This window comes from Falco naumanni, chromosome 1 (genome assembly GCF_017639655.2).
Source record: "Falco naumanni isolate bFalNau1 chromosome 1, bFalNau1.pat, whole genome shotgun sequence".
NCBI classification, from domain to species: domain Eukaryota; kingdom Metazoa; phylum Chordata; class Aves; order Falconiformes; family Falconidae; genus Falco; species Falco naumanni.
In genome coordinates, this window is record NC_054054.1 from 99,310,183 (window position 1) to 99,332,339 (window position 22,157).

At 61.6% G+C, this 22,157-nt stretch overlaps 2 protein-coding genes and 1 long non-coding RNA gene across 3 annotated transcripts; 1 reads left to right on the forward strand and 2 right to left on the reverse strand.

Annotated features, from left to right (window-relative positions):
• Nucleotides 1-1,592: 1,592 nt before the first annotated feature.
• On the reverse strand, nucleotides 1,593-9,699 carry LOC121096112. The gene is made up of 3 exons (XR_005830357.1): nucleotides 9,546-9,699; nucleotides 6,579-9,024; nucleotides 1,593-6,306 (listed from the first exon to the last, which is right to left on the reverse strand). It is a non-coding gene; the product is annotated as an uncharacterized LOC121096112 (long non-coding RNA).
• A 2,037-nt stretch (nucleotides 9,700-11,736) lies between these two features.
• On the reverse strand, nucleotides 11,737-12,947 carry CRYBA4 (crystallin beta A4). The gene is made up of 5 exons (XM_040582416.1): nucleotides 12,909-12,947; nucleotides 12,665-12,783; nucleotides 12,343-12,484; nucleotides 12,057-12,199; nucleotides 11,737-11,884 (listed from the first exon to the last, which is right to left on the reverse strand). The coding sequence occupies exons 1-5, from the start codon at nucleotides 12,945-12,947 to the stop codon at nucleotides 11,737-11,739; spliced, it is 591 nt and encodes a 196-aa protein (XP_040438350.1).
• A 5,055-nt stretch (nucleotides 12,948-18,002) lies between these two features.
• Nucleotides 18,003-21,891, forward strand: CRYBB1 (crystallin beta B1). Its single transcript, XM_040582417.1, has 5 exons — nucleotides 18,003-18,146; nucleotides 19,062-19,180; nucleotides 20,913-21,045; nucleotides 21,178-21,320; nucleotides 21,602-21,891. Exons 1-5 carry the CDS (start codon nucleotides 18,006-18,008, stop codon nucleotides 21,780-21,782), a joined length of 717 nt encoding a protein of 238 aa, XP_040438351.1. The 5' UTR covers nucleotides 18,003-18,005; the 3' UTR covers nucleotides 21,783-21,891.
• Nucleotides 21,892-22,157: the final 266 nt, after the last annotated feature.

Here is a 22,157-nt window from a genome sequence, read left to right on the forward strand (position 1 = left end):
CTGGCATGCTGCCCACCTTCCCAGGCCCCTCGGCAGCTCCGTGGCCAGCTCTGGGGGCACTGGGGAAAGCCGGTGGTGCTCAGGGCTTTCACAGTCCCACCGGCAAAGCCCTGCCCGCAGGGACCCTCCCTGGCTCCCTGCCTGCGGTGGCAGAGGCACCCGCGCCGCTCGCAGCCACTCACACAAATGCCACATATCAATTTCACAGAATCGCTTCGCAATTTGATGCAAATGAACAACATTCCTCGTGCTCGTACACATTTTCTGTCAACATGTGTTTGAGAGACTTGCTGTGACATGTCAAAATGCTGCTTACAGGGGGGAAAATAAACACGGCGGTTTGGCTGCTGCCCTCCACTGCCGGGAATGGCCAGGCACAGGCCAGAGCTGAGCCCCCTCCCCACGGCAGCCGATGGGTCTCCAGCCTCCCTCCCAGGAGAGGGCCAGGCAAGCATCCCCACTCTGTATGACCGTTGTGCCTTGAGCTGGAGCTGCCACCCCGTCCACAACGCCTCCTCCAGAACTGCGGTGTCCCCTGGCTTTACTCCGGGCAGCGCAGGATGCGGCTGCCCCTCTGCCAGCTCCTGCCTGCTTGGGGGAGGTCTGGGCTGACCCTGACCCCGCCGGGAACAAGGCAGGGACATGCACAGACCCTGGCACTGCTGCTCATGCTGCTGTTGCTGCAGACATGGGTTTGTACCCCCCAACCTCGCTCCCATGCCCCCCACCTTGCTGAGCTGTGCACAGATCTGTGGGAGCTGCTGGTGGCTGCGGGGCGGCTGGGGTGCTGGCCATTCAGCCCTTCCCCGGGGGGCTTGGGGTGCTCTGCAGCACCCAGGCATCCATGGCGCATCTCCGGCCGGGGCTGCCCTGGGGAGTGTGGGGCCAGACCGGTCCCTCTGCCCTCGCTTCTGCCACTGGCTTCCAGGGCAGGGTGCAGGCAGGGTACTGGCAGAGCTGTGGGCAGGGTGCAGGCAGGGCTGCAGTCAGGGCACGGGCAGGGTGCGGGCAGGGCTTTCCTGGAGCACGAGCTCCACCTGCCGCACCCTCCCGGGCCGGGCCAGGCCAGCATCGGCGGGTGCCCGGTGCCCCACGGGCCGGGCCGGCAGCACCCTGCGCCACGGACCACCCCCCGCGCCCCCAGGATGTGTCCCCGCACTGGGCACGAGCCCCCGCAGCACCCAGCTGCCGCTCACCCCAGCCCCGCGCTGCCTGCGGCCGCCCTCCCCCACCCCCGCCGCATCCTCTGCTGCCTGCGCTGCCTGCACTGGGTGATGTCACTTCTCTGCTCCAGGACAGTGCCCGGGGGGTGGGGGTGTCACATCCCTCCTGCACCCTCCCGCGGTGCCCTGTCCTGCCCCTTCTTCCCACCGGGCACCCAGGGACCGCGGCATTTCGGCCCCCTCCTGCCCTGACACCCCGTTGGGTGGCCCTGGCTGCCGTGCAGGGTGCTGACATGGCAGTGGCGAGAACTGCCTGGCCCCCACGCGCCCCACGCTGTGCCCCATGGCATGGGAGCTGGGTCACCCCCAGACCATCCTTGCCCGGCTCCCCCAGGCCCCCACACCCCACAAAGACACCAGACTGCGGGGTGGTTGCACACTTGCCATGTTCACAGCAGACATTACAGGCAGTAGGGACATCCTCAGGACTGTGGGGACCCACAGGACTTCCATTCACACCACAGAGGCAGCCCCAGGATCCCCTCCCCCAGAGCATCCTTGCCCCACACTGGTCCTCAGCCCACCGTGCTGGGCATGAGGCGGCAGCGGGGTCCTGCAGAGCAGGGGCAGCCCCGGCCATCTTGGGCTGGTGTGCCCTGGGCAGGATGGTGCCCCCAGAGCCAGGCATCACCCCCAGACCTCTACACCCCACATTGCTGCTGAGGTGGCCTGGCCTCACATCTGTCATCGCTGCAGCTGGTAAAGGGGGAGCTGCATATCATGTCCCGCTTGTGCTACTGCCTCCCCTCTTCAGACAGCCCTGGGGGCACCAGCAAAGGGGGACAGACAGACAGACTGACCGACTCCTCTCCCAGCCAAGGGAAATGGGGAGTAGAGGCAGGGAACCCCGAGGTGCTGGGGGAGAGCAAAGGAGCAACCTGGATGTTCCATGAAGCCTTTCTTGCCCCCCAGCCCCTCCCTGTTCAGGAGTGGTCATCTTCAGGGGGGAGCAGCCGCCCCACAGGCACCAGTGGCCTGCCCCCACCGAGGAGGCTGTGGGCAGCACTTGCTACCTATGCGGCTCGCATTTGCCCAATGCATCCTCTGGGCCATCTGGGTGACTAGTGGTCCCATTGTCCCCCTCAGTCACTTGCCTGGGGAGGTCCCACTGGGCACAGGGCTGGCTGGGGGGCTGCTCTGGAGCTAAAAGAGGGATCCGTGGGGGCAGAGAGGGCAGTCCTTTGCAATGGGTGGTGGGCTCTGGGAACCCCAGCCCAGTGTTCGTGGCACTCCTGACCTGTCCAGGAGCCCTAGACCTGCCTGCTCTGTGCCCAACCCAGCTGGTCCTTTTGCTCCCTTTTCCCCCAGCCCACAGCAGAGCCCTGCCTTCCCTTTCAATTAATCACAGGAGCACCAGCCCAAAAATCCCCCCTGGCCCCAGCCGTGCCAGGAAAGGGAGGCACATGGTTAGTGGGTTAAGGTGGAGGTCGGCAGCTGTGGAGCTGGGTAGGAAGGGGAGCCCCGGCAGCGCAAGAGCCCAGCAAGACCCCCCAGCTGAAGGGCCAGGCTGTGGGCAGTGCAGAGCAGGGATGCCAAGGGCAGGTGGGCAACATCACGGGATGAACCTGGCTGCCCCAGGGACCCTGCTCTGGCTCTGACTTCCAACAGCAGGCAGGAGAGCTGCTGTCGGGTGAGACTGAAGTGGGCCAGCGCCTATGGGTTATCTGGGAAGGTCCTCGTCATGGGGTTAGTGAGCACAGGCCAAAGCCAAAAGAGAGCAGCCAGAGATGGATGCTGTCCGGATCTATACACACCCCAGAGAGAGCTGCCCTGAGCCTTGGTTGAGGCAGCCCCCCACAAGCTGCCCCACAGCCGTGTCCCCCCAGCAGCCATGGTTTGGGAGTCCTCATGAGCCAGCCCCTTCCCAGCCAGCAGCACAGGGCTACCACCCTCTGCTGGCACACAGAGCTTGGTTCTGTCCCACTGGTACAGCCAGCACTTCATGCTGAGGGTGTCTCAGCACAGATCGCTAGCCTGCATGCCAAACCCATACAGATGGGCCAGATCCTGAAGCCTTAACTCTGGCAGAAACCCTGTAGAGGCAGGGGATGTTCATCCGACTAACAGATGGACAGAAAGCAAAGCACAGGCTGCACCCCCATCACAGCCTTACAGCCCCCTGGCCCTGCCAGGCAGCCAGCAGCAGAGCCACCCTCCACCACCCTCTGCCCGCTCCTGCCCACTGGGCTCATGGCCGAGCCAGGGGGACCCTGCAAGTACCAACCCAGCGGTTAGACGCAGCCCTCGGTGCCGTGCAGTTAGTCAGGACCACGCTGCTGGCAATGGCTTCCACATGCATCAAAGTCACAAGAAAAACTGTGGAGAGACAAAGGGAGTGAAGAGAGGAGCCCGGGAGCACCCTGCAGCCACCCTGGCACCCATGTGCCAATGTGGGGAGCAGCATGAAACCATTCCCCATGACAGATGAACCGGGGCCCCAGCAGAGCGCAGAGCTTGGGTTCTGCTGGGGCTCATGGCAATAACATCACTCTTTGGCTGAATCTTTCTGCAAACTGGGTTTGCTGGACCTTTACAGCCATTACCAGTTGCTATTAACATTTTTCCACATTGTCTTATTTCTGTTCCAGCCTCTTTTCCTCATTTAGCCACAGGAAATTTCCTGGAAAACAGAAGGCCAATTAGGGAAATTTTCAAAGCTCCCCAGCCTGAGTATCTTCCCTCCCATTGCACCGAATGGGAGACAAAGATGCTCAGCAGCACTGAGATTCGGGCTGCTGCAGGCTGATAACCAAGAGTCCAGGAGGAGGCCACTGTTCATTTATCATGGCAAATAGTGTCCGAGAGTTAAAATGCAAAGAGTATTTGTTAGTAGCAATAGAGAAATAAGTCAGGAACAATTAGTACAGGTTAGTAACAGAAGCATGGCACAATCGGTCTGACTTAGAGGACATACATACTGGAAGAGAAATGAAGAGAAAAGCAGCAACGGTTAGTTTGTTTAATTCAGTTCAGGAATGTGTTAGTAACAGAGATCTACTGGCTTAAAAAGGAACTGAAAAGCTTCTGCTGATAAAACCGTTTTAGGCTCCTAGTCAGCAACAGACTCCACAGGCAGACCCGAGCACGGCGTGCGGGGAGAAACCCTCTCCTCATGCCAGCAAGGGCAGCAGCGCGGGGCAGGGGCTGCCAGCCGCCTCCTGCCCGCTGTAGGGGCTCATGCTGCCTGGCCCTGCCTGCGCAGCCTGTCACCAACGCAGCAACGCCCGGCACTTATAAACGTACTTACCCAGCTTTTCCGTTCCCCTTTAAAGACAGCGCTGGCTGTCGGCGGTTAGTGCGAGGTGAGACAAGGCCGGTTAGTAGGGCATGCGCTGGAGCCAGTTAGTGAGTTAGTCCGTTTGCCAGGGGCTTGGGCAGCCCCCGGCAGCCCTGGCAGAGGGGGTGGCAAGGGTCCCGGAGGGTTAGTAGGTTAATATCGGAGCACAGCAGCAGCATGCAGAGCCAGTCCCGGTTAGCCTCCCCGCCGGTGGAGGAGCACTTTACCAGGGTAGGGTCTGTGTGGCTCCTGGGGACGAAGCAGGGCTCTGGCTCAGGACAGTGAGAGGTGTTCCTGGGCTTTGTCACCAAACTGAGATTTGGGAAGGTGTTAGCGGAGGGTTTAGCCTGCAGTAATGTAAGGCTTTCTGAATTAAATGCTTTGCAGGGACCTGCCCCTATCATCCATGCTGGTGAGGTACAAAACGCCCAAGCAGCGTGTGCCCACACACAACATGTGTTTCCCACCCCTGGTACTGGTGAAAATGAGAGATGGGCTGCACAGAGGAGACAATCCTGGCAGTGCCAGACTGTGACTCAGCATTGCAAGGCTCTGGGGTAAGGGCACAGAAGGAGCCGGCAGAAGCAGAGAGGGAAGGGGTGAAAACATTACTGGAGTGCCAGGGGCAAGGCTACAGGCAGCTCTGCAAGAGCAGGGCTTCTGCAGAGACAGTGACAGCTGCTCTGGGTCTCCACCAAGCTCCCACTGCCCGTGGAGGGAGGAGGAGGTCCAGCAGGGAAAACCATGACACGAAGCAGAAGAAAGGTGCCCAACAGCTTATCCCCTCCCCATCAGAAGCTGCCCCTCCACGGGGCTGCCTGCAGGAGCAGGCAGCTGAGCAGTGCCAACTGCTGAGGGGTGGCAGGAGCAGTGGCTCTGAACCCTGCCCCAGCACCGAGGGCACCCTTTGCCCCATGTTCCTCTGGGTCACCTCCCGCTGCAGCACTAGCTCCCTCCATTCCGCATGAGGATAATTTTCCATTGTGCACTTCAGGGGGCTGCGTCTGCCCTCAGCCCCCAGCCCACTGCCCACCCAGCCTTCCCACCTGCTCGGGGGACGCTTGCTGGAGGGGGCTGCGAGGGAAGGCAATGGTCACACCTGCTTACGGGGCCACTGGCAGCCCCACATGGCCCTGCAGAGGCCCCGGGGGGAGGATGCACTGCCCATGTCCCTCCCCATGCTCTACAAACCAGATGTTTTCTCAAAGCAGAGTAGAGGCAGGATCCTGCCAGGACATGACGCTGGCAGTACAGGGCACTTCCAGAGTAGAAAGCACCAGGACTTTGCTGACAGAAGGACAGGCAGGATCAGTGGGAAGAACTGGGGTCCCTTTGGGCTCTGGCCATCCTGCCTCCTTGAGCTGGCACAGCTCCACTCCCATCCCCTTCTCCCTCCTCCTACATTGCATTCGGTGCAGGTGATGGGTCTCATCTTGCCCAGACCCTGCCCATTGCCAGGGAGGGCACATGGGGAGGCCCATGCACTGGGTCTGGCTGGGATGGAGCAGCAGGAGGGAAGGGGACCTCAGGACCTTGTAGAAAAAATGTGCACACATGCAAACCCATGTCCTCAGGTGTCACCATCGCCGTCTCTTCAGCCATGTCCCCTGCAGTGGCCAGGCTCATGACTCCAGCCCATGGCAGCTGGCACCGGCTTGCTCTGCTGGGGCTGGCCCGGCTCTGGCATCCATGTGTGGGCAGCGATGGAGGCTCCCCAAGCTCTGGCTCCCTGAGCTCTGGCTCCCCTCCGGGCATGGCCAGTCTGACCAGGCAGGAGCTGGGGCTGTGCCCCTGGGGCTGGTGGCACTGGGGAGCAGAGATGTTATAAGACCCTGGGCAGCATGGTAGCCACCCCCTCCCCACCACTGGGCATGCATGGGGGATGCATCATCTCGTGCAGGTGGCCCTGGGGATGGTGTGAGCCCACAGACCTGGCTGGAGCCTGGGGAGAGCCCACAAGGGGATGGGACCCTGGGAAGGAAAGTTGGCTCCCAGCTGCCCAGGGCCCTCCCAGGTCATGAGGAGTGGGGAGAGCATGGGGCTTGCCCCACCTGTGTCCCTCTCCCTGGGGGTCCTACCTGTGGTCACCAGCTATGTGAGTGCCGTGCAATGTCCCCCCGTCCTGTCTGGTTGCTCCACCGTGGAGGCTGCGCAGGGGACTGTGTGTGAACAGACCTCAGGTCAGTCATTAGCAGCTGCAAAAGAAAGCAACCAACGCAGCAACGGAGAGCAACACGGTACCGTCATCCCCGGGCAGAGCTGAGCTGAGCCAAGCCGAGCCAAGGGGGGATGCATCGTGCTGCTGGGAGCCTGGCAGGAGGGCCGGGCAGGGCAGGGCAGGCAGGAACACAGGCAGAACCTCCCTTGGCTCCCCTGCCGTTCCTGCAGCTCCCCATTCCTGCAGGATTAAATCCCTGAGGCAGGATCCTCTGCTCTGAACCCCAGCACTGCTGGCACCATTCCTGGTGCTCACAGGGTGGCTGGGTGCTGCCCAAAGCTGGGGGCAAAGGAAGGGCCAGATCCTGCAAGACAGAGATGTAAGACCTCTGCTGGGGAGATGCTGTACCAGCACCCAGCCTGCCCTGCACAGCTTCCCCCTCCCACACGCTGGGCTGCCCTGGGGAGCAGGGACTGGCCCAGTCATCCTCCCAGCTCAGGCAAACTAACACCCCTCTCCTGGCACCGCCTCAGGGCAGCACGGCAATGCCCAGCTGACTCCTGCACTAGATGAACACCCTGCTCCACAAGCGCCCCCCCAAAGCTAGCACTGCCCCTTGGTACCCAGGTGCTCACAGCAGCTCCTGCAGCTTGCAGGCAGATGGTGCTGGGTTCTGCTGCAGGCAGCAGTGGGGCAGAGGCAGGCAGGTTGGAAGTGAGGGAGCTCCAGCCCATGCTTCCCATGGGGGACCTGCGCTCACCCCCACTATGTGCATCTGCTCAGCTGCCCACTGCTTGCTCAGGGACACCCAGTCCCCAAAGAAATACCACCTCTCCCTCCTGTGCCTGTCCCCATGCAGAGCAGGAGGGAGCCAGACCCACCAGCAGGAACAGAGTAGGAGGCACTGGGAAGAACCACACCAAGAATGGTGACAATGCCCCAAACTGTCCCTGCCTGCTCTGCAGGGACTCTGCCTGCCTCTGCCTCTGCCTCTGCCACTGCCACTGCCACGGGGATGTGGGCACACGCGGCTGGCACCATCAGCCAGCCTGCGCTGCCTGCCTTCCTCCAGCCCTGCCCGCGTGGAACAGCCAAGGCTGGTCCTGGGGGAACTGGGCCGAGATGACTCTGCAGTTCAGCTGCGGAGCTGCTGTTGCTTCTCACGGTTCATTGTTGCTGCAAGTTGCAGGCGCTGCCTGCAGGACAGTCCCTCTCATGAGGACAGCACGTCCAGGCAGCATTTGCAAACCAGCTGCTGTGGGGCAGCTGGGTGGGGTCTGGGCAGCGGCGGGCACCAGAGATGTCATCCAGCATCTGGGAAATGGACTCCCCTGCCTGGATCTGAGCGGGAAGCGCCCATGGTGGGGCAGGAGGGACATGTCTGCATGGGGTGACCGTTGCAGGATGGCCTATCTCACCCAACAATGAAGTACATCCCAGGAGAAGGGTGGGGGAGAAAAACAATTTTGTGTGGGCAGCACATAACCAAACACTAATCTTGTGCATGGCAAGCAGTGATTACCAGCTGCGAGCTCGACTGCCACCGCCACACAGGGCTGGTGGCACATGATTTGTCCCTGGGGCTGAGCGCCCAGGAGCACTTGAGTTAAACAGGGGCTAGAAAAACCTTTGAGCAAGGAGGAAGGAGAGGTGCACGAGTTCCGCTGCAGGCAGGAGCAGGGAGGCAAGGGCAGCAGGCAGGCTGCCCATGCACAGCAGGCACCACTGCTGCGAGTGCCCATGTGCTCCCGCTGTGCCACAGGCACGGTGCGGTGCTGGCTGCTCTACTGCCCATGCCCGGAGAGGTGATCTCTGAGGGGTGTCGTCTGGGCACCCCAGATCCCCCAGCTCCTGGCAGGGTGGCCAATGTGCCCCTGTCCTCAGCACTGCCCACCCTCGCTGCCAGCCCGGGCTCTGGGGCTGCCTCCCTTTGTCTGCAGCTCTCAGGGCTGGGCAGCCTGGGCAGCCCTGGGAGAAGGAGGGGGTGAGAAAGGCTCCCTGCAAACCCAGAAACAACTGAAAACCTGATTATTTCTGGGCTCCTCCTGGTTCCCTGGGGCAGAATGTACTCACACACACAAAAGGCGTTGAGACAATGAGGGAGAGAAAATGGCTCCCCAAAAGCAGCCCGGATAGCATCTGTCAGGTTTGCTCTTTGCAGGGGGAAGGGCTGTGCTGAAGCGCCCTGGAGGGGTGCTGGCCCCAGCCTCTTCTCTAACCCCCTACCTATCACCAGCTTTAGGAGAAAATGGTGGTTTCAAGACAAAGAAGTAAACCAGCATTTTTGGCTACATTTCCTTCCAGGAGCATTGAAAATCAGGCAAGAATCCATTTACCTGTCTCGAGCCCTATTCTTGATGAGGTTTCTGGAAAAAAAAAAAAAAAAAAGAAAAAAAAAAAGGAAAAAAAAATACAAACAAGCGGTGCATCAGTTAATATTGACTGTGGTACCGGGGATGCAGACGGTGCGCGGAGGGAGCCAGGCCCCCCGGGGCTGCCCAGGGCGAGCATCGCCCCTAACAAAGGGAGTGGGGCCCGGGCTGCCCCAGCCTGGTGTCCCCCGGGAGAAGCTGGTGGCTCCAACCCATCTTGAGCAGGGGAATTATTTATAATCAGGGAATAAGAATATATGCGGTGGCGCTTTTTTAATTTTTTTTTTCGAGACGGAGCGGCCAGAGCAGCAGCGCCTGCCGCTCCGCAGCCTCCCGGGAGGGATGCCCGCAGGACCCGGGGCAGCATCTCTCCCTGCTCCTGGCTGTGCATCACGCCCCGAGGTGGGGGGCGGCCCCCGGGGCTCCGCCTGACGCCCCCAAACCCCACCAGCGCCCGGAAAGGAGCCGCACTTCCATCTGGAAAACAGCAGCGAGAAAGATAAGCGCGGCTTTACCTGACCCACAGGGGAAGGCTGGGCTCGGGGACCGCCGGGCTCCGCACGCTCCTGGCCGCCGCGCAGCTCCTTTGTGCTGGAGCTTTCCAGAGAGCATCCCTGAGAAAGGGATTGCCGTGCAAACTCCTCCTCCTCGCAGCCCCCGCCGGGCCCTACCTACGGCGCAGGAGGATGCTGCAACTCCCATTAAATTTTAATGCTGGAAATGCGGCCGAGCCACCTGCCCCCCCCTCCCGCCGCCCCCCACCCGCTCCTGCTGCGGCAGACCCGGGGACACCCACCTCCCTGCAGCCGGGCCCCCCCGCAAAGGCCACCGTGTCGTCGTCCCCCACGCCAAGCCACCGGCCTGCCGTGCTGGCACGGGCGCACCCCCACCGCCATCTGAGGGGGCGTGGGCACCCCACACCCACGGGGGTGGCACAGGGATGAGGGGTGGGGGACACGGGGCAGGGGCGCTGGGCAGGCCACCCGGGGACACGGTGTGCAGGATCTGGCCGTGGTGGAGGGAAGGATGGCAGAGAGGCCAGCCCAGCCTGGGGACACGGTGGGGGGCAGACCCCCACCCCGGGGGCAGGGGGGCTGGGGCTCTGCAGCTGCTGGGCTCTTGCATTGTTCTCTAGGTCGTCACCAGATCCCCGGGGACCCACCGGTCCAGCCGCCAGCTGCCTGCCATGCCTGGCTGTGTGCTGGCCCTGCTCCTGGTACCCCGCAACCGCACCCCACACCCCGCCTGGGGCTGGACAGGGGCGGGGGGGGCTGGCCAGGATAGGGGTCCCCACCAGATGTGGCCATGGAGGGGCTGGGGAGCTCCACTGCTCCAGGGCTTGCTGACTGGTGACCCCAGATGGGTTTGCCCTGGGGTGGCAGGAGGGTTTCACTCAGCCCATCCCAAAACTTTTTGTTTCTTCTTTTACTCTGCATTTTTAATTATGATTTCCTGCAGAGAGAACCCTTCCTGGGCAGCATTGTCTCCGATGGTGATTCTTCTGCTGCAGAGGTCAGGAATGGGACATTTTCATCACATCAAACCTTTTCTCCAGAGCTTTTCTGAAATGAGAGATTTTTGCCAAACCAGCCTTTTCCCTGTCACATTTTCAGCTTCAGTTAATGGCCACTTTCTCATGAGCTGAAGAAGATGGTTTATCGGCAGCCCCCGACTGCTTCTTGCTGCCCCAGGTTTCCTGCAGTGACAGCCCAGGTCCAGGCAGGGAGGAGCAGGCCCTGCCCGTGCCCGCCGCGCTGCTGGGGCAAACAGAGCCACGAGCCTGCGGTGCCACCCCGCTGCTCCAGGGCCACCACGCATTTTGGCCTGGTCCCCTGCACCGCTGGAGAGAGGAGCTTGCCTGCCTCTGCCCTGGGCTGCCTGCTTTGCCCCAGGCAGGGGAGATGCTGCGAGGCTGGCAGATGCTGCAAGCTGGTGTGGGTGCAGGAGTGTGTGCATGGTTGTGCATGAGTGCAGGGGCATGCATGGGTGCAGGAATGGGTGCAGCTGCAGCTTGCTGGATCCTGCAGCTCCTTCCAACTCACGAGCAAGGCTGAGGCTCAGCAGTTGCCACACAGTGTTCTGCTCAGCCTTGCTGCAGCTGCTGCGTAGCCCCCGGCTGGTACTGGCAGAGCAGGTGGAGTCTGTGGGGCAGTGGGGATGTGTGGGTCTGGCAGAGCCCCTGAGCCGGCAGTCAGGCTGGTGCAGGGACAGGACAGGCACGGTCCTCACAGGCGGGATGTGCAGCGCTGTACAAGGGCTGCACTGCTGCTGCTGTTGCTGGCTCAGGACCCAGCTCCTCACCCCTGCACTGGGCCTGACCACCGTGCACTGGTCCCCAGCCCCACAGCTCCTCCGAGGCTGGCCAGGGGGGCAAGGGCAGGCCGTTGTGCAGCATTGCAGCTCTGTATGTGAGCTGGGCAGGGACTTCATCTGCCTGTGACAGGGACATGTGGATGCCTGTGCTGGCTGCAGGGGCAGAAAAGGACAGTCGTTCTCCCCCACCCCATCCTTGCCCCTGCAGAGCCTCCACTCTGCCCTCGGGCACAGCACCATTCCCGGCCACACGCTCCCACGGCACCCCCTCCCCAACTGCCAGCGTGCCGTCTTGGACAACTGAGCCTTTATTGAGCTTTGCCCCCGCCGCCCCGCGGGAGAGACGGTGCCCAGGGCATGTGGCTGGCGGCATGGTGGCTCCGGCACCGGCGGTCACTGCTGGACCCTGCGGATGGACTGGACCTGGCCCGTCTGTGCATGGGAACCCCACTCCCGCACATGCTTGTACTCGCCCGCGTGGCTGTCACTCTCGAGGAGGTACTGGAAGCCCCGGTACCCTGGGTACTGCGAGCAGACCCACCTGTGACAGAGCAGAGAGCAACGGTGGCTCAGGGCTGGCAGCACCATGAAGCACCTTGCACTGCAGGTGCTGGGCAGCAGGTAGGGTGCCTGCAGCTGTCAGAGCATCCTCAGCTCTGGTGTGTGCCCCCAGTGCTGGGTCCTGGCAGAGCACAAGCCCCCAGGGTACTCACGCGCCGGAACGGACAAGGAAGGAGCCCACGGCACTACTGCCCCAGCCCAGGGCAGGCAGCGAGGGGCAATCATCACTCAGCTCCCCCCGCTTGCCCTGGAAGTTCTCTTGCTCGAAGAGCATCAGCCTGCTGCGCCCATGGTCCTGCCACCAAGAGGAGCATGGTGTTGCCATGGCTGCCCTGCCCAGCCCCCTGGCCGGCAGCTGATGGTGGGTTCTGGGCACCAGCCCAGCAGTGGGCTCCGGGGGCTGGCCCTACGGTGGGGAGCCGGGGCAGGGGCACTCACAGCGCAGGCAATGGGGCGGAAGGAGCACATCCTCTCCACATGGTAGGCATTGCTGCCGCTCCATGCCTCCCAGCATGGGTACTCGCCGCGCTCCAGCACAAACTGCTGCCCCTGGAAGCCGCAGTGCTCGAAGCCTGCCCACCTGCCGGGGTGGGAAAGGGGGGTGAGACCTGCACCCTGTGGGGATGGAGCCATTGCCCAGAGGAGGCAGCCCCATGGCTCAGGTGGCAAAAGGCACTGGAGAACTCCACCCTCCAACCCCCCTGCCTCCATGGAGTCCCACAGCACCATGGGGTGGCAGTACCCTGTGACCCTCACTCACGCGCCGCTCTCGATCTTGCAGGAGCCGACAGTGCTGAAGCCATGCTCTGGGGTGCTGTAGCAGTCAGCGGTGAATTCATGCTTCTTGCCCTGGAAGAAAGCCTCATCCCACACCACAATCTGGGGAGGATGGAGGGAGTCAGTGGGCTTCATGGGGGCAGGGACCCCAAGTAGATGCTGCAGCCCCATGCCCAGGCATTCGCAGGGCTCAGGCTGCATCACTGGTCTTCCCCAGGTTCCCATACCTTCCAGAGACCGGAGGATTTCCTGCAGCGATGGGTCATGCTGGCTCTGCCAGGGCACAGGGGAACGGGACCATTAAAGCCTGCCCCAGAGCTGGTACATTGCTGGCCCCCACGAGCCTGGCCTCACCGCTGCAGCCTGGCCAGACCCACCAGCCCTGCTCCAGGGCTTGGCCCTTCCCTGGGACCCCATGTCCTGGGACCAGGCTTTGGGCCATGCTTTGCACAGACAGTCAGGCAGATGGAGGCAGGAGGCTGCAGGTAGCCAGACCCTGCTCTGTGGGGCTCGTTCCAGCCTCTGCCTGGATGAAAATGCCCTCAGGAGCCCACGCACGTCCCTTCGCTGGTGGCATGGGAGGCAGTGATGGGGTTGCTTCATACTGGAGCAGGCAAAGAGCAGGGGCTGAGGCTCTCCTTGCCCACCTGGGGCTGCTTTCTGGGCCACGTGGAGCAGCGGGTGTCTGGCAGGACAGCCTGACAGCACCTCAGTGGGGAGAGCACGCTGCTGCCCATGCGTGGCACTGCCCATGGCTGCTAATGCCCAGGGAGAGTCCTCCTCCTGCAGGCAGATCCCCGAGGCAAAGCCCCTGTGCAGGCAGCCCCGTGCGGGTCCCCAGGTGTGCTCGCCATGCACAGGCAGGGCCAGCACTGGAGCTGCAGCCAGGGCAGCACCGAGCCAGGAGTGCTGCAGATGTGGCTGCATGCCCACACTGAGCAGCAGCACCCCGCCACGCTGCCATGGCCAGCGGCGCCCTCCAATCCCCCCGCCACCGTTCCCTGATGCATGTGACGGCAGAGCAGTGCCATGGCCCATCCCCAGTGGCTGCCCTTGTCTCATGCCCTGGCTGCAGGACCCCGCAGCCCAGGCCGGGTCGTGCCTGTGAAGCAAGGTCCAGCCCCAGCTCTCGGATCCTCCTCCACACATCCCCGCATCTGCTCCACTCCCAGGACCCAGCCATGCCGGGCAGGGGCAGCTGCTGCCAGGCTCCCGTGCTTACCTGGGGTGAGGCACTGGTGCCCGGGGAGGTGACATGTCCAGCAGCCCTCCAGCTGGGTTTTTATAGCCTCCAGATAGAGACAGAGCCCAGGAGAGCATTACTGAAACCCCTAACTCAGCACATGGCAGGGAGGAGGGACCGGGCAGAACAAAGGCGATGCTGCAGGGAAGCTGATGAGCCGGGACGCCACAGCTCCTGCTCCCCTGGCCCACCAGGCACGGGTTCTGACCCCCAGCCCTGCAGCTCCAGAGCCGGGGCATCGACCCCGGGGTCTGCCAGCCCTCCTGCCGAGTGCCCTGCCCCAGCTTGGGACTGGGCTGGGACTGTGCCCCCCAGCTTTGGCAGAGCTCCTCCTGCCCACGGGCAGCACTGCTTGCCCTGTGCCTTGGCTGGGCGTGCTGGGAGGTTTTGTCACCTACGTTTCTGGGAAGTAGGAGGAAAGACCTGTCTCTACTTGAGGCAGTGCATGCTTCTCCTGCTAGGGCAGAGCAGCTCTCCCTGAAAGTCAGAATTGCTCTTTTTCAGGCTGAGCATACAGCAACCCCGGAGCATCATTGTAACAAGCAGGGAACAGGCATGCAGGAAAGGAAGGGGCAAGCTTGCAAAGGCATGAGAGGGACTAAAGATGCAGATCAAGACTTAGGGAGTGCTGCAGCAGGCTCCTGCCTCTCTGTGCAGGGACCTGAAAAGAGCCCGCTGCATCCACAGTTTGGGTACCTAAACACCATCAAGCTTTGCTCATGGTGACCCCCCCCGCCAAATTGTTCTGGGGTTGTGCTGGGAGCGTGCAGGCTCCGAGGGCTGAGCACCTTGCAGAGGCACCCACACAGCCTGCCCCTTGGAGCAGGGAACACTGAGGCAGAAGCAAAAGGAGGCTGTTGGGCTGAGTGGCAAAACCCACGTTCCGAGGTAGTGCTGTGTTTTGGGACAGGATTTGCCAGGAAACTGCTGGGTGGCTGAGCTGAAGCATCCTCCTTCACACAGCTGCAGCCCTGGCAGCTCTGGGCACCATGGGGAAGGCAGAGCAAGTGAACACAGCAGCTGGGAGGAGTGTGGTCACATGCAACGGGCTGCTCCTGGCTGCAGTGGGGCTGTGTTGGCTGTCCCTGACACCTGCAGCCCCCAGCAAATGTGTGCTTGGCACAAGTTGTCCCCAGCCTCTCACCATGGCCTGAGCTAAAGTCAGCTTGCTGCTGGCCACCAGCATGGTGACGACAGCTCACTTGCTGTCTGTGATGTGCCCCATCACTGGGACATGGTTCTGTAGAGCCTGGGTTGCAGCTGGGTGCACTCACAGTGATGCTCAGTGCAGGGGATGCAGCAGCGAGAGCTCCACATGCAGCAGAACAAACCCCTCACGCCTGTGCCTGCCAGGGCTGAGCTGTGTCAGCTCCAGCCATCTGCACCGGGGGTGAGGCTTGGGCAACCCTTGCTGTGTTTGAGCTGTGCATCCCACGTGCCCATCCATGCTACGGCAGGCCGGTGCAGCAAGGGGCTGGTACAGGACAGGCCAGTGCAGCAAGGGGCTTTCCAGAGCACCTGCAGCCAGCAGCAGGGACGCTCAGTGGGGAGAGCAGGGATTTTGTGTCCAGGGACTCCAGAACCACCAAGGACAGATCCCGGCTGTCAGCCTTTGCACAGCACGGACTCTGGGAAAATCAAAGTAATGACCAAAGGAGCGCAGAGCAGCCATCAGGAGTAGAGCTCAGTGCCTCCAAGCACGGTTTTCCAGTGGCCAGTTCCAAGGGTGCTGGGAGCTGGGAGGGAAAGCAGAGCAAGATCAGGGCAGCAGAAGCTGGGAGTGGGTGAGACCCGCTGATTAATGCCCAGGAGCCACAGGTGAGACACAGCAGTTAAAAAACCTACCCTGGCTCTGAAAGGAAGAGAATGCAGATTAAAATAGAAATCTGTCTAACAAACATGAAAATGAATGCAAATTGAAAGCCATGAATCATAAAAAGCTGCCTAGCATCAAGGTGAGAGACCAGACTGCCGGGAGTGCCCAGGGGAAACGGGGCAGCAGCACCTGTGCCCGGCCATGCCTGCAGGCACAGCCCATCCCTCTGTAAAACCATGGGAAAAGAAGAAGGGATCAATAAATGCTTTTTCTTTGGGATTTTGGCAATAGTCCAGGGGGTGCAGCTGAATCCCACTGCTGCTGGTTGACACTTCACTCTGGAGAAAATAAAAGATGACGGCAAAACTGAGGGCTCTGAGCTTTCTGAACATGCACCCTTGGGTGATTTACTGCTGCCAGGGATGAAAAGCCAGACCAGAAGCGCTGCTGCTGGGTGTTGTGGGAGGCTGGGGGTATTGGAAAGGACCAGGAGGAAGTGAGTGTGCAGGTATTTACATGACCAACAGGATCACAGCAGGCAAATGGGGAGACCCACTGACCAGAGGCTTGGTGGGAGTCAGGGGAAGGTTCCCCCAAGGTGCCTGTTGGTGCAGAGAGCAGCCACGTGGTGCAGGAGACGTGGCACTGTGGGTTGAGCTGCCCTGGGGACTGTTACCCAGTGTACCCCTGGCCAGCCACCCTGCAGCCCCCCTGCCGTCAGTCACACACAGCACTGGTGCACCCAAATCCCACCTGCGATTTGGTACCATACAGTGTGGTGATGGCAAAAGTAGGGATGGTACAGAATGAGCTCAGCACAGGATAACTGGGCTAAAAACTAGCTAATGCCCGTGCCAGTGGATGCAGTGAGTGGGGATATCCTCAATAAAGAACACCATTTTCAGGGACTGGGGTGGTCAAGAAAGTGTCAGCTTTGATTACACGGCATTTGGGAAAACCCAGCTCCTGAAGCGTTTGAAAACACTTAAGTATTGCATCGTGGCATCTTCAATGCATCACACGCAGGTGTTTGTGGGCATAGAGTGATGTTTAAAGCAAGAGATCAAGTGTTTAGAGGGAGAAATGAGCACGGTGCAGCTTTAAGGCTGGGCACCACGAAGCCATGGCGCTCCTGGTGCACCCTCCCTGGATGCAGCAGCACTGCAGCTGAGCGCCCGTGCAGGTCCGGTGGCAGGGGCGGTGGGCAGGGGACGGTGGCGTGCCGGCACCGGCTGGGCCGTGGGAGGGCTATATATGCCCTGCCAGGGCGGCCGCACGCGGGGCAGCGGGTGCTGCCGCACGCTGCAAAGTGGCACGGTCAGGTCTTCTGTTGTGCCGCAGGCACAAAGGAAAGTGCTGGGTTCAGCGGCTGGGCACGGGGCCGGGGAGAGGCTTCCAGCTCGCCCAGCGCTTTGCAGGATGTGATGACTGGGCGGCCGCGCAGACACTGATGAGCTGGCAGTTCCTTTGTGCGCCCGCCTGGGGGTCTGCCCTTGCCAGGCTATAAAGTGGGGGCCTCGCTGCACCCCGAAACACAAGCCCGCTCACTCCAACAAGAAGCAGCAGCTGCCCAGGTAAGAGGACAAAGTCCCCGGGCACCGGGCTGCAGCCGGACCCGAGGTGGGGAGAGGGAAACGCAGGGTCTCAGCTATGGCCACCGCTGTGGTCACCATGTCTGAGAGAGTCCCGGTGCTCAGCATCCCACCACCCTTCGCTCCCCCAGCAGCTGCTGGTGACACCTGCGGAGCTACCAGCAGAATGCCTGCTGGAGGGCCTCAGCAAACCAGGGCTGTCCCCCTCCCACCCCCTCACACGCTGCCCCGGTGCCCAGCCAGGCTCCCAGGCATACCCTGTGCGGGATGGCCCCAGCACCCAGGGCAGCATCAGGCCCCAGCCTCGCCCGGGAGAGCAGACAGTCGCCGGGCACTGGGGCTCAGGGCTGCTTTGGGCACCCCTGCAGTGGTAGGATCATGCTCAGGGCTCTCCTGACCACAGAAGGAGAGTGTGGACACCTGAGACCTCCCACAGTCCTCCTGGTGAAGGCAGGACCTCCTGCCTGTGTCTGCCAGAGAACTCCCCCTTGCAGCTCCTCTCTCAGCCCCAGCCACCCACCCCATTGCTGAGCCCCCCCATCCTGATGCAACCATCCCTGAGGCAGGGCAAGAGCTGGGGTGGGGGGTGGGTGCCCACATCCATGCTTCCCCTCTAACCTGCTGCTGCCAACTCTGCCTGGTGCCCTGTTCCAGACTTGAGCCCAACACCACGATGTCTGAGACCACAAAACCCGCTGCTCCTGGCCAGGCTGCGGAGGAGAAGGAGAAGGCAGCCCCTGCGCCAACTCCATCCCTCGACCCTGCTCCCATCACAAACAGCAAGGGCGAGGAGCCCTCCACAGAAGCCTTCAGGGTAAGCCCTGCTGCTCCCCACACACAGGGACACGGTCCGGGGCTGAGAGATGGTGGCAGCATCCCTGGGGCGGTCAGCAGGAGGAGATCGCAGGCATCCCAGGGGGAAGGACCCTGCTCCGAGAGCAGGAGGGGAGTGCAGATGATGCTGTCCCTCCTTGCTCTGTCCCTCCCAGGGGCACAGGCTCATCTGGCACAGGGTTCAAGCAGCTGCCTGTGGGGCTGCTGCAGGAGGGATGCTCCAGGTGCCCCTTGGCTGGGATGGCTTGTTGGGGACCGCAGGCTTTGGAAATGCTCTGCCTTGGGTCATGGCGTCAGGGCTGGGTGCTGTCACCTGCTCCCTCCAGTCACAGGCGGGTGTCCTGTAGTGCTGCGGGGGGGTGGGGGGGGTGGAGGAGGAGGCTGTGAGTGACAGGGCCAGCACTGAAACACGGCAGTGACACCAGGGCAGTGTGTCACCAAGGTGCTGCACTGGGGCTGGGGACAAGGGGCAAATGATGTGAGGGCCCCAGTGACACTTTGCACGTGCCGGGCAGCCAAGGCCACAGCACGGATGCAGCTCTTGGAAAAGCACCTCCTTCCCAGCCCAGCTGGGACCCGACGTGGGCACCGGCACAGGGAGACATGGCTTTGCAGCAGCAAAACCTAGCGCAGGATGAGGCTATCTCTGAGCAAGGATGTCTGTCAGGAGGGGATCTTCCTGTGCTCAGCTCATGTTGAACGGGGCTGCTCAAGCAAAGCGCAGCTCGGCTTGCCTGGGCACCAGCCCTGAAAACCTGCAGGAAGCCTTGGAGATTCAAGGTGGATGCACGGGGCAGTGGGCTTGTGTGTGCAGGGTCTGTGCAGAGACACACAGCGCTGCCTTGCCCTCCCCGAGCATGCCTGTGCCTGTCCAACCCTTTCCCTCTGCTCCCAGATCATCGTCTTTGAGCAGGAGAACTTCCAGGGCAGGCAGATGGAGTTCACCACTGAGTGCATGAACCTGGGGGACCGTGGCTTCGACCGGGTGCGCAGTGTCATCGTCACCTCTGGACCGTAAGTGACCCCAGCCACGAAGGGACCATGTCCCTGGGGATGCCCCGGGGAGGTGGAGATGTGGTCCTGGGGAGCAGCCCTGGGCGCAGTGTGACATGCAGGGTATTTCCCTGCAGCCCTGGCAGGGTACGGAGCAGAACCAGCACAGGAACAGAGCTGGGGACCCCGGGTCTCCTTCAAGGAGGGCAGGATGATGTGGGCAGGTGGGAAGGACGCCAGGGTCATTTGTAAAGCCAAGGGCACAAGAGGCAAAGCTGAAAGCCAAGGAAAGGTGTCCATCAGATCTGCTACCTGAAGCTGCCCATGAAATGCAGGAGACCTATAGATTTTAGAGAAGCCAAGGTGAAACAAGGCACGTGCCTTGGACCAGGCTGGTGGCCAGGACCACCGTGGAGACAAAACTGGAGCGGGCAGGGGAAGGCAGGCAGGCGGCCCCACACGCCTGCCTGCACCCCAGCAGCTGAGCAGTGATGAAAGGGCTGGGAAGCTCTGAAAGCCATGGGAACAGTCGACACAGGCAGGGACAAAAATGATCACCAAACCAGATAACAGAGCAGACAGATGATCTTCATGTTGAAAGAGCATCTGCCAGTGGCTGCGCCCGGCTGGAAATGCCGTGCCTGGGAAGGCAGCCTGGCAGCAGCGGGACAGCCAGGCGGTCTGAGTGCTGCCGGGGGTGGGGGTGTGTGGGGATGGTGTGCATGGGAAACAGCTTGCCCTGACAGCAGCGCTGAGGGACTGGGCAGGGTGACCTGTGGTCACCTTGAATGACACCACTGTAGCACCAGTGATAACTTTTTATTAGGAACCCAGAATATCCAGCTCTTACTGAAATGAAAGAGGATGGAGCAGCCTCAAAGGAGCTTGGGTGGGATGCCTGGGAAGCTGCACTAGATGTAGAAAGGGTGAAACTTGGAGAAGAGGGTACATGTGTCATTGGGGTCCTCAATTCTCAGAGTGTTCTTGAGAGGCACTGCTGAGACTCTGTGCCCAAAAATGTATGTAAAGGAAGATAAAATCAGTGAAGCTGAGCCTTAGAAGTCAGTGTAAGGTGACGCTGTCTGTGGCACTAGAACACATCTCCTGCCATCAGGAAAATACCTGTGGGCATCGGCAGAAACAGCCCCGTGTTGCATAGAAACGTGAAACAGCAAGTGCAGGGCTGTTCTGCTCCCAAGGGCTTTTGGAGCCCAGAGCCTGTGACATTCATAGCACAGCAGCACCTTCGTGGCATTTCTGAAGAGGTGACATTGCAGCTGAATAAGCCCTGAGTGCCCGCATCCTGGTAGTGGGATGAATGCCAGCTCTGGCTGACGCTGGTGCAGTGAAGCATGCAAGCGTGCCAGGATCCGACAGCCAGGGCAGCCCTGGCTCAGGCTTGGTGGTGCAAGAGGAAAACAGTCAAAGCTGCCTTGGGGTCCTGCCGCTCGCTGGGCTGAGAAAGGGGAGCACTGCGAGCGCACTGGTGTCTGCTGCAGGCCTTGAATGCATGCACCAGCAAGCACTGAGCTGAGAGCCTGCTGGCTCGCTGCTTCACATCAGCCACCGGCTCTGCACATACCACAGTGTCTAGGCTGGGAGAAAGATGGGAGCAGGGTGGTGGGACCAGTCCTGACACCCGCAGCCTTTCTGGGTGCTGGGAGCCCAGGTCTGGAACCCTGCAGGCTGGCTGAGCAGGAATGGAGCTCTGGGTGGTGTCTGACCCACTGTCTTGTCCTACCCCTCTCCCCAGCTGGGTGGCCTATGAGCAGGCCAACATGCGCGGAGAGATGTTCATCCTGGAGAAGGGCGAGTACCCTCGCTGGGACACCTGGTCTAGCAGCTACCGGAGCGACTGCTTCATGTCCATGCGTCCCATCAAAATGGTGAGTGGTCCAGGATTGGAAGGCACCCAGCAGGGTCTGGCCAGGGCCGGATCTGTGCTGCTCGATGTCTCCCTGCAGCAAGCTCCAGGGCTTTGGCCGTGCAACCCAGCACCTTCCCTCTGTCTTCCCCAGGAGGCTGAGGACCACAAAATCTCCCTGTACGAGTCTGCTGACTTCAAGGGCAACAAGATGGAAATCCAGGAGGATGACGTGCCCAGCCTTTGGGCTTACGGCTTCTGCGACCGTGTGGGCAGCGTGCAGGTGCCCAGTGGAACGTAAGCCGGGCTGCAGCGGGGGCTGCCTCCTGCCAGGCTCCCTGTCCTCCCCTGTGCCCCAGCTTGCTGCCTGCTGGTCCTGAGCACCCACAGGGGGCTCTCGGGTGCCCAGAAAGTGCCACATGGCTGTTTTTGGTGGCATAGCCTGTCACCCAGGGGTTTGCGCCCAGCACACGGGAGGCAGGGGGGCTCTGCCGGCTTCTCAAGAGCGTGCCGGCCATGTCACTGCTGCCTGTAGCGGCCGACCCCACTCAGGTGCCCTCTGTTTGCTTTCCCTGCAGCTGGGTGGGGTACCAATATCCTGGCTACAGAGGCTACCAGTACCTCTTTGAGACTGGAGACTTCCGACACTGGAACGAGTGGTCTGCCTTCCAACCCCAGATCCAGTCCATCCGCCGCATCCGGGACATGCAGTGGGACCAGAAGGGCACCTTCGTCACCCCCGACGCGCCCTCCGACTGAGCGTGCCGCCTGCTAGCTACGAGTCCTGGGCCCCGTGGGGCACCCCCGCCTCCCCTCGCACTCGCCTGCTCAGCACTTTCCTTGTACATTGCACATTCCCTGGATGTACTCTACCTTGTGAGGCAAATTAAAAAAACCCAGAAGACTAGAGCTGCTGGGGAGTCCGTGGTGCATGAGCTGGTGCTGCTCTCCTGCCCCGCACCAGCCCTGCGCTGGAAGCCGGGTGGGATGTGGAGGGTGATTTTCCCAGGGGAATCACACTCAGGCAGGAATCCCCTCAACACTGGGGCTGCAGTGGGGGGGGATCCTGGTGAAAGGAGGAGCATGCATGGGACAGCGGGTGGCAGGAGGCTCCTCCAGCCCCTGTGGGGCCTC